We start from the raw sequence: 11,836 nt of genomic DNA, 5'->3' as shown, positions 1-11,836 counted from the left end.
ATTGTTGACGAGTTTGGTCCCCTATTCAACAAACAGAGACATGGTCTATTTTATTTGATCAGCATTTAATATTTGCAAGTACACACACATGCATACACACACACACACACACACACACACACACACACACACACACACACACTTACGCATGCTGGGACATTTTGCCCATAATGTCACCATTAACTTAATATTCAGGACTCTTTTCCAATGAGTGACTTTTTCTTTGAGAAACTTGGTGTTGTAGAACTTCTTCCCACACATTATGTGTGATACAATTCTATCTCTTTCTGAAAGATTTTTTCTCTTTCCAAAAAAAATCAAGTAATCATAGAAATAATTTACATTTTCTTCCAGAGTGTATGAAAATCAGATTGTTTGGTCCATTGTTAGTTTTACTAAAGCTTCAGTCACTTGAACATGACCATTTGGGCTCTTCATCAATTACTCTGACAAAATCTTTAATCTTCTTTCAATAAATAAATGCAAATGATGAATTAATTTCACATTTATTTCAAAAGAACCCGGAATCTACGGGTTCCATTATCTTATGTAAAAATGAAAAAAAAAATGTATTTACCTTCATTGTTATTGAATATTTTTGTATCTACAAAACCTCCCCAAAAAACATACTGTATATTGCAGCGCATTACATGTCATACTAACATGCTTTACACAAAGAGTGCAAAAATGTGCCCAGTGATGCAAATCTATCCATGCCCACAGAGTCACAGCCACAGAGTATATTTAATTTGAACCTCATTACCCATTAATCAAACTGTAAAAATTAGCTTCTTTCAATTAATTTTGTTCTTTTTAATTATTAAAAACACTTCAATGTACTTTAAGTAGTTATTAAACTCTTCCAGGATTGTTGTGTAGCTTTCATCTGTGTAAAAAGCTAGAGATTGAAATGTACTACTCACTTTAGGATTTTACATTTTCCCTAGAAAAATAAATAAAAATAAAAAATAGAGCTCATTACATACTTATGTGTAACACAAACAACTTACTATACTTTGTCACACTCCAGTAACCCAGAAATTTCTTTGTTTGCATTACATAACTGTTTTCCCCTCAAATGTGTTTTTCAAAAAACTTTTTCTTAAAATGCATGTTTGCAAGCACTGACGATTCGTCATCATCAGCATTTTGTAGTTTAAACTTGGGGTCATTATTGCTTTGGTAACTGGGTACACACACAACACAATAATTGTCCTTTTGTTAAGATGCTGCTTAAGCTCCTTTTAAACAGGAGCCATGTGAGTGCAAATGTGGATAAACAGGTTCATAAACACTGACATTTCCTGCAGCACCAGTTTTTAGTAAAGCAATGATTGAAAACAAGACACACACACACACACACACACACACACACACACACACACACACATGTTGACATCTAAGATGACTCACTTCTTTAAAAAAAAAAAAAAAAGAAATCAGTTAACATCTCTAGAAGTGTCAACATTTTATTTCATGCATGATGAATAACTCAACATTGGAAACACCTTACTGACAGAAGCATGACTACTCTACTGACAAAGTGACAAATTATACATAATAAAACAATCATGATTACTCACTTTTGGCCAACAACAGTGAAGAGCAAAAAAATAATAATAATAAAAAAAAATTTAAGGTTATTTTCTGCCTGAAAAAATAAAAAAAGGCCAGTGACAAATTCAAAAGTTCACTGACAGGTAAGGAGTGAAAATCTTGGACATTAAAGTATGTTCCCAATAAGTTAATATCTCACCAGGAAACAGCTCAAGGCTCAGCATCTACCTCTTTCTCTCTTTATCTTTAATGTTTATTGAAGGATTTTTCTAGGGAAGTGGCTGTAAGTTAATACAAATATGATCCTAGCTTTAAATAATTTAAGTTCACATAGTGTGTGGAATGGGTAAATATGCACTGGAATCTAGAAGGAACAGATGATAAGTGCAATATGAGCATTTTGATAAAGTAGTGAGGATACAAATCCAAATCTGAATCTCCATGTTTATTTAGTTTACTTTGTTGTTTTATTAAATGTCAGTCATACCCTGCAGTAATGCAGTCATTTCCTTGTGGGAATTTGGCTCCCTCCTCAGGCTTAAACGAAGAAAAATCCTTTATACTGTCAGACCTATCGCCAATAACAAAAAGTAAGTATAAAAAGTATAAGATTGTGAGATTTCCTTCACAAAATACTTTAAAATGAATCACAAATAAGATAAATGAGTAATATTATGCTTATGTAGGCTAGTGGTATTGGAAAATACTGATTGTCCAGAAGAAGGGCATGGAAAAGTGTTTGCTGTTATTGTGGGAACAACTGGATGGTAAAAGTTCATTTTACAAGTTCAATTGGGGTTCAAAGTACAGTCAGTGTAGCACAGATGGACTATTTGACCCACAGTTTATATGCATTTTTTTCTCACTTAATTTCCCACTTAATTTCAGCGGCATGCTATAAATCATTAAAAAAACTTTTGTAATCAAAAACAGAAACAGTAAAATTAAAAAAAAAAAAACCCCAAAACAACAACAACAAAAAAAAGGATTAAAAATGTATAAATTACTTTCCAAAACTTATGTCTGGTGCAACTATAAGCACAAAAACCATTTCAACATTAAGATTTATTTTTTTATTAAACTTGATTGAAACTCACAGCTTAGTTTTATTCCCAATTACTTTCCACCCACTGAAAAAATTGATTCAGTAACTCACTAAAATCAATAACTTATATGAGTATTTGTTCTTTTTTTATTTATTTTTTTTTATACAGCATATAAGGCCACAAAACATAACTGGATACATAGGATGTGAATCATTCATTACAATATGTGTGGATAGCACAGACACATGATCTAATGTAGAATTAGACTTTTAGATGCTTTGTGTAAATGGTACTAAGAATCAAAGACCGTAATGTCTTTGTGGATGAACAGCCATGCTTTGCTTGTACTATGACTTTATTTCCACTGATCTGGAACATCTTCAGTTACACAGTACTGTAAAGCACCAGCAGTATAATATATGTATAGATATAGAAATGCTGTAAAAGCGTCTGTATTAAAAAGTGTGTGAGTGTGGAGGAGGTTATTTGTGTTATAATATAGTGAAAGAATATGGTAGACATATAGTTGTGAAAGATTTGCACTGTAGTCAGTTCAGAGTTCAGATTAAATCCTCACCATCAACAGATTTTCTTGGTCTGACAGCTGTTTATTAAGAATCTCAGGATTTGAAGATGTGCACATGACTCACAGTGGCATTAGTACTATGAATGTTATTTGTAGGATAGCTTAAGATTTCAGGTCAGAACAGCAGCGTTTATGTTACAGTAATGTAGACTGAGTGTTATAGCAAAATGTACATTAGTCCAGCATCTGTAGCCTAATGTAAGATCTGCTATCAAAATACCATGCACTACTATTTGGCCAGATGCCTTGGTAAACACGATATCTTTATTTTACATAAAGTTTCAGCACTGTATGAAATGATTACGTGCTGTATGAAAACCAACTGACCCAACATTGAGGAAAAACAACCCTGAAGCATAAATATTCAAAGAATCCTTCTGTTGCTACTTGAAGACAATGTTCAAATAAATACACTGAATACACAGTTCATTGACACAGTATTAGCAAATAAATAATAACACAGAATTCACATTCAATGGGAGTGATATGTTACAAATCCTCACATTGTGTATTGCAAATAAAATACTTACAGCTAACACAGGGAAATATCAAGAAACGTAACGTAATGAGGTTTGTCTCAAAACACAGACACGTGTACCTGTGTGTGTGTGTGTATGTGTGTGTGTGTGTATTATTAGCAGGATTATATTTCATATAAAATCACCTGGCAAAGAGACAATACATACAAAAAAATACATTTTCAATAACAATATAAATTTTAAATGAACAAACGTGCAGCAACCGGGACAACAACAGGAACATTCTGAAGCTATCTATCTATCTATCTATCTATCTATCTATCTATCTATCTATCTACCTATCTATCTATCTATCTATCTATCTATCTATCTATCTACCTACATACCTATCTGTCTATCTATCTATGTATCTATCTATGTTTCTATCTATCTATCTATCTATCTATCTATCCATTCGACCATCCATCCATCCATCCATCCATCTATATATCTATCTAAGCAGCATGCATGTCATGCAGACAAAAGCATGATGGGAACAAATAACACTACAATGTTACATTACTGTTTATTTTGCCCAACACTCTACTCATGTAAATGAAGATTCTGAAGATTCTGATCTCTGTCACGTTCTACCAGCTTAACTGCAAAGTAGCTAACCATAGCATGTGTACTGTGTTACTGGTGTGACTATTTTTCACAACCTTTCATGAGTTCTGCTACTCCACTCATGCGTATTTTCCATTGTTTACATCTAAATGATCAGCCATTCATGATACCAGCTTTCTAACACAACATCACAACAAAGCAGCATGCAACACTGAGCAGCTCTATAACTCTACAACACATATTCATGCAATCTTCTGTCTACTGAGACTACCACAAGACTCTCCAAGCCATGCAGGAGGACACAGTGGGAAGCATGTTTACACAGCACACTCAACTCTGACTAACACAGTTACTGACCAGCAGGAGAAGGAGAGAGCTGTTACTGTGTGTGTGTGTGTGTGTGTGTGTGAGAGAGAGAGAGAGAGAGAGAGAGAGATGAGACAAACCGCATTACGATCTTAATGAATATACGCCATAGAAAATCTAATTGAAACATATATTTTAGAGAAAACATTTATCTTTGTGTGAAAAATTCCAATACAGATAAACCAAAAGGCGGAAAAACAGTGCATGGAGAGATAATGACTATTCTGGGATGCTTTATTATACTGTATACTTGACTGTATACATGCGATTTGAGGTCCATTAGACATTGAAGACAGAGAAACCACCAAAGAGCAGAGACGTTAATGTTTGTGTGCTCATGTGTTTGTCGAGGTGCACACGTGTATGTGTCCATATATATTTTGATGTGTGAACATGTATGAGGAGCCCATTTACACAGACCATCTGAAGACTCTAATAACCACACATTTGCAAAAAATCAAACGTAAACAAACCAAACCAAACCAAATAATACGATAACCCCAAGTGACCCCACCCCTTGCCCTAAATAAGCCCTCCACACCTGCCTGAGACCCCCTCACTTCTTATTCTTTAGCTGATTGGCCAACCAGTCAAGGCCTTCATACAGGCCGTCTCCACTGGTTGCACAGGTGGCCTGGATGTACCAGTTGCGATGACGCAGCGAGTGGAGGCCCAACTTATCTGTGATCTCAGCTGCATTCATTGCATTAGGCAGGTCCTGAGGTTACAAGGTGAAGAGACAGCACAGTGTTACATTGAGAACAAAGGTTACCCGGAATAAATAATTAAACAAAAGTATATACAGCTAATTTTGGATTTTAGATTGTTATTAGATGCATTTGTCCTAGAAATAATCGATTCCAGGTAGGGATGATGGAGGGAAAGAGGGTGAACCTGTTTGTTGGCGAAAACGAGGAGAACAGCATCACGCAGCTCATCTTCTGCCAACATCCTCATCAGCTCCTCTCTGGCTTCATTTACTCGCTCTCGATCGTTACTGTCCACCACAAAGATCAGACCTGCAAGCAGATAATATTCAGTGTCAGGAATTCCCCCTCTTGGTTCCCAACGCATCAAGTGCTGTTTGCATGTCAAGTTTTGTTCTCAGGTCTTGATGTGCTATTGTTATTGTTTTGGTTTTGTTTCCTCCTTCAATTTTAGTTCATTGCTTTCCATTAGTTCAGTCTTTTAGGTATGCCACCTATGTGTGTTCCTGTGTTTCATGTTTTTTGCCATTCTAGTTACCTTGTGTGTGTTTACCTAGTAAGTTCTTGGTTAATATATGTTTATAATTAAAAACCTTTATGCACTTGTATCCCGGAGGGTAGTCCAAGAAGTGAGCTAATAAAAGCTGGGGCTTATTTGAAATAGCCTCACACGATTTAATGTAACAGGCCAATCCTGCCTCGGTGTGTTCCAACCATGAAATTCAACGTGCAAATTATGTATAATAATTAAAACCGGAATTTTCCAATCGAGACTCATGCGCGTGCATGCACGGTATACAAGCAGCCCTAGCATTCAAGTAAAGATATAGTGATAATGCAGTCAGTGAGAGAGCTGCTTTTTCCACTCCATCTGAATGACTTATAATTAAATTATACAACAAGTGTAAAATCTTTATTGCAAACAAAAGCAACATCTCTGCAATTAACAAAGCTTCAGAAGCACGCTGGCAGAATATATATGACAGAATAAATGCATAAGAGCATATAATTTAAGCAAACAAATAAATAATATTAAAGGCTATCTAAATTGGTTATATAGTCAAAACTAAATTGCCTAATTCATTATTCTCAAGTAAAAGGTACAAATAGTAGATTATGGCAAAATCAAATATCTGAAGATTTTTGAAAAATTGGACTAATATAAGGCCCTTTTTACTTAGTGTATTGTGTTCATAGAATTTTGGACACTATTTTTTTAAATCCTGTGTTATACATGCACTGCAAGAAAAAAAATGCAATAATTAAAATGTTACTGACCTTTTTTATTATAATGTTTATCCATCTTTTCATAAATGTTTCTTATTGTTATGATTAAATCTTTATTATTATTACTTTTTTTTAACAATATTAAAGCTTTTCCTAAACCCTGTTATTGTTGTTATTGCTGTAGGAAATGAATTATAAAATGTTACTTTGTTGTTGACATCAACAGTTGCAAATCAACTTTATTAATAGGCAGTGTTTCAAAGATAATCCAATATTTGCTTGTCCAAATATGTCAAAAAAGCCAACAATTTCCATGATTTTTTCACATGAGAGCAGAGTTCATCAAGAAAGAACTACACTAGAAGTGTTTGTGTGTGTGTATGTGTGTGTGTGTGTGTGTGTGTGTGTGTGTGTGTGTGTGTGTGTGTGTGAGTGTGTTTTTGGAGGACTGGTTGGTGGATTTACCCTGCGTGTTTTGGAAGTAGTGTCTCCAGAGAGGTCGGATCTTATCTTGGCCACCAACGTCCCACACAGTGAAGCTGATGTTCTTATACTCCACTGTTTCCACATTAAAACCTGGCAAAAACACAAAATGTAATATTTTGGGGCCTTTTGAATTATTGAATATTATTGAATAATTACATACAGTCTGCTATATTGTACACTAGCTGCTTTACTGTTCCTAGTTTCTTAAAAAATTTGCAGTATCCTGAATGTTACAAATATCATATCTAAGTCTAACAATGATCCATGGGCTACAAAGATTTTGGCTAAAAATTGTTAAGATGTCAATACTGCAAAACATGATCATCTAAGAAAATTTACTTTGCACAAATCCTCCTGTAGGTTTTTCACCTGTGTCTTTTTTATATTCAGTGTCAGCTTTCATATGTTTTAGTGCTGCATTATACTATAAATTATTGTTTACTAATTGGCTGTATTATGGAAAAAGTGTTGGAGAGAGGAAGGGGTAAAGGTCACCTGTTATTAGAAAGATGAGAAGATGGAGTAGGAAGGGAAACAATTTTTAGGACCATGGAAACTGTAGAAAGAATCCTGATATGAAAGTGTATAACTCATTAATTAATTATTTTATGTGCTTTGGATTGTTGGTGGATGCAATCTTTTTTGACCTTTTTGTCACTTTTTTGTTCACAATAGATAAATGTGTTTAATTACATTCGACCATGCCGTACAAAAATTTTTACAAAACTGACACAACAGCTTTTTTAAACTTTACTGACTAGCACTAAATTGTAATGAATGAATAAAATAACAATAAGCTCTTACCAATGGTTGGGATGGTGGTAACAATCTCCCCCAGCTTGAGTTTGTACAAGATGGTTGTTTTACCAGCAGCATCCAATCCAACCATCAGAATCCTCATCTCCTTCTTTCCTATGAGACTCTTCAGAAGATTACCAAAAATATTCCCCATGATTCAGCAGTGAGCTTCTTCAGACCAGCAATCTGAAACACGTGTGGGTGTGAAGTGAGGTAAAACACTGAAAGGTTATTATGTTATTATAGTTAAGAATAAGAAAACAAAGAATGCTGTACAGACTTAAACTGAATTTCCAGGAACACAACACATAAAAATTTTATGTGATTTTGGCATTCCTTCAGGCTGTACTCCAATCTGTTCAGTATTCTCTTCATCTACTTTGTTCACACATAGCTCGTAAAAGACTGAATCCTTCATAGATCATACCATTCAACATAACTTTATTGTCTTATGTGCAATAGGCCCACACATTGAGTTCGTACTCATTGTATTTGTATGCATCTCCTCATAACCATCTTAATAGCTGACCTGCTATTAAACATTCATTCAGTCGTCGGTAATGGCTTTATCCTGGTGGATCTGGAGCCTGGGCGTGAGGCAGGAAAACACTATGGATGGGAAGCCATCACACACACACCATTTCACACATTCAGTCACAACTAGGGGCAATTTAGTGCAGCCTAGCCACCTAACAAGTTGTTTCGAGAGGTGGAAGGAAACCTGGCCAAAACTCACAGACAAGGTAAGAAAATACAGAACTCTGCACAGAGAGTAACCCAAACTCAGGATTGAACCAGGAACCCTAGAGCTGTGAAGCAGCAAAGCTATCCGATGTTATTACACATATTAAACTAATATACTGAAAACAGGGGGGTGAACGGTGTCTTAGTGGTTAGAATGTGTGCCTCACACCTCCAGGGGTTGGAGGTTCAAATCTTGCATCCTATGCTGAACCCCACACACAGGTTTCCCTTTTCAGAAAATGTTCCATGTAGAACTTCTTAGAAAGTTAGAACTGATAAACATCCAAAGAACCATTGAAAATCCATTTTTCTAAGAGTGGGTTAACAGCCATCCAGTCTGAATTCGTGACTAGTCAGATACACTATTGGTTACAACTGTATGATTGAATTTACACCTAATGAAGTCCATCTGGATTTGAAGTGTAAAAGTGGATGATTTATATGTGAACTGTAGATGTTAATTCACGACACTGGGTCTCTGCCATGTAAAACTAGTCAAAAATAAATAAATAAATAAAACCATCCTCACCTCAGTAGCCAATAAGACATAAAGATTAAAATCACAAACTGACTCACACAGACCCGGAAGAAGCATCCAACTTGTAACTATCACCCAGTGCTCTAACTGCTCCACTGATTAACAAATGTGACTAATATATGCATCGTGTCGTGATGAATATCAGTGATTAATATTTGATAGTGATTAATATGCAATATAAGCAGCAGGCTATGGTGCTGATCTACACCTCCACCCTCTCCTGTTTTCAACCAGGCCAAAAAAAAATAAGCTTTTCCACACCTTTAACGCAACAAGAGATTATATGATCGACACTAAACAGCATCTTCGGCTGTATCTAGGCTCCAAAATGATGGACTACCCAGCCTATCTGAATTAATTAGCTGCTTGTGACCTACGCGCTTTAGGTACAAATGCTATTTTCGCGCGTGACACAAGCAGACATCAATATGACCTCAATATTAATGCAATGTAAAGCCTACACAACCGCGTGACGCATATAGTCTATATTTAGGCCGCAATTCCTGCTTTACCAGATAAACAAAATGCAAACACCGGGCTAATGAGGCATCCTGTCATGTCGGCGTGGGCTTGTAGCTTTATCACAGGCTCCAGAGAAAAGACTACCATCAGGTTTTACATCAATAGCACGAGCACGTCTACATGCTCCACTTGACGCAACATTATCTGGCCAAAACCAAGAGAAACAAACTCAACGGCAAGGTTAATCCATGATATAAAACGATGCTTAAAAAAAACAGAAAGATAGGAAAGGAAGCCGCAATGGCGAAGAGCAGGTCAGTGTATTCATTCATTCACCGACATTGAGGCGCTATCCGGAGCTCGAGGTGCTGAAACGCCCCTCACGCGCGGCTCGTCTTTCTCTACAGCCTTTCAAATAAAAAAAAACAAGACAAAACGCTTTTCCCGGTGCACAAGCTCTGCGGTCAACGATTAGAAATATGTTCATTAGGAGGGAATTTAAATGCTCTCACATCTCCCTTACCTGTCTTTGGGATGACACCAGCCGATTTCGCATACGGAGAGGTAGGAGGAAATCTCGCTGTAGGCCTGCTGAGAATTCGGGTTTTCTCGCGATACATCGAGCAACGCCGCTTCAGAGGAGATCTCCACTGTCTACATGGCTTACTATTCTAGTCATGCATTCAGAAGACGCTTTTTGCTTTTGTTAGCATTTTAAATAATTGCTTACTTTGCTGTCTCTTTTTTGAAAGCTTGAAGGACTGCCTAAATGATTGATTGCCTTGGTATACATCCGCCAGGCTTTCTACTTACCTTGTAGGCTATTGATACCATACATTTATGTTGATCATGCTTATATAGCAATGTGATGTAAATATAGTAATGCCATATTCAGTAATGTGTCTATAAAATAGCAATATTTTATAAATGTATGTTATAAAATACATAATGTTAACCACTAAGCAAATGCTTTAGCACACTTAAATCTGGTCATGACCAGATTTAAGTATATATAAATGCATGTTATAAAGACATTCATGAACTGATTTAAGTGTGCTAAATTATGTACTAGTAAACAGGATCTTGTCACTTTAAACTACCATTGTTAACAGTGAAAGACTTTACACTGTCACTGTTTACACTGACCAGTTGACCTGGGGATGCACTGTAGATTTTTGGGGTTTCTTTTAACTTTTGTCTGTTATCAACTTTTGTACTTTTACTGTTACATTTACACACATTCATTTGACAGATAAACTTACAGGTTAGACTGTCTAAAGAAATATAATTTGTATTTTAAATGATTGGCTAAATTAAGCTAAACTTACATTTCTTGCAGTTGCAGCTGATTTCTGATTGTTACTCTGTCTGGACAGAAAAAATAAACTTGATTCAAAGTGCCTATTCTCTTTCAGGTCTGTGTCCCCAACCCACCATACTGGCATGCCCATTGTCAACCCAGTGGGCTTACTGCACAAACACAGTTCATTCACTACACTCGCAATTGTGTTATGTTACAGTCGGTGTGTGCAAAAGCTCCCAAATATGAACGTAAGTAACATTTATCATCTACATATAAAAGCAATATTTGAAACACCTTTCCAGTAAGTTAAATAAAAAAGTTTTAAACTGTATGCTTTGTCATGCATACACAACTAAGGTAAACTAAGGTCAAAACTAAAACTATTTTATATAAAACTCATATAATTAAGCAATCACACGTGAAAGGGTGCGGTTATACTGAATATGCAATATTCTTTTATACAACAGTTCTATAAACAAGCAATTAATATTGAATAAGTGACATTTCGGACACAATATGACCAAATGTTTTGTTTACACACTTAATTCATAGCTCGCCAGCCAGCTCACACTGATTTGTACATTCCTGTTAAAATGTGCTTCTGGTAAAAAAAAAAATAAAATAAAAAAATAAATGGTGTCCCTTTTTCTTTTTCATCTTCATCTGATGAGCTTTCATATGTTAACTCAAAAGTTATATTCATGAAAAGTATCATTTGCCATGTCCGCTGATGATGTCCATAACACTACTGTAGTATCTATGAAGTGGAACTTTACATGCGGTGAACACAGATGAGTGGAGTGATACACACAGAGAAATGTCCCAGTGCAGTTATAGAAAATATAAACGCCCGTGGAACACCGCTCGACCAATCAAAGTAGTGGATCAGAACTGACTGTTATATAAATACACTCCTGGCCAAAAAAAGGTT

The 11,836-nt window shown here is 35.8% G+C and overlaps 1 protein-coding gene across 2 annotated transcripts; it reads right to left on the bottom strand.

Moving 5' to 3' along the window:
- Positions 1 to 5,196: 5,196 nt before the first annotated feature.
- arf3b (ADP-ribosylation factor 3b) lies at positions 5,197 to 10,184 on the bottom strand. 2 transcript variants are annotated; one of them, XM_053636029.1, is made up of 5 exons: positions 10,126 to 10,184; positions 7,865 to 8,044; positions 7,040 to 7,150; positions 5,535 to 5,659; positions 5,197 to 5,358 (listed from the first exon to the last, which is right to left on the bottom strand). In XM_053636029.1, the coding sequence occupies exons 2-5, from the start codon at positions 8,010 to 8,012 to the stop codon at positions 5,197 to 5,199; spliced, it is 546 nt and encodes a 181-aa protein (XP_053492004.1). In that variant the 5' UTR covers positions 8,013 to 8,044; positions 10,126 to 10,184. The 2 variants fall into 2 exon arrangements, with proteins under 2 accessions (XP_053492004.1, XP_053492005.1); XM_053636030.1 differs by having other exon boundaries at positions 7,865 to 10,160.
- Positions 10,185 to 11,836: the final 1,652 nt, after the last annotated feature.

The sequence above is a fragment of the Ictalurus furcatus genome, chromosome 11, assembly GCF_023375685.1.
Source record: "Ictalurus furcatus strain D&B chromosome 11, Billie_1.0, whole genome shotgun sequence".
Taxonomy (NCBI): domain Eukaryota; kingdom Metazoa; phylum Chordata; class Actinopteri; order Siluriformes; family Ictaluridae; genus Ictalurus; species Ictalurus furcatus.
This window is presented reverse-complemented; position numbering and strand designations above follow the sequence as displayed.

Bases quoted from the DNA above. Each gene is read 5' to 3' on its own strand.
- arf3b (XM_053636029.1), bottom strand. From the start codon at position 8,012: ATGGGGAATATTTTTGGTAATCTTCTGAAGAGTCTCATAGGAAAGAAG. The intron at 7,151-7,864 runs GTAAGAGCTTAT...TGTTTTTGCCAG, and splicing joins TACCACCATCCCAACCATTG to GTTTTAATGTGGAAACAGTG. The intron at 5,359-5,534 runs GTTCACCCTCTT...TTGTAACCTCAG, and splicing joins TCGTTTTCGCCAACAAACAG to GACCTGCCTAATGCAATGAA.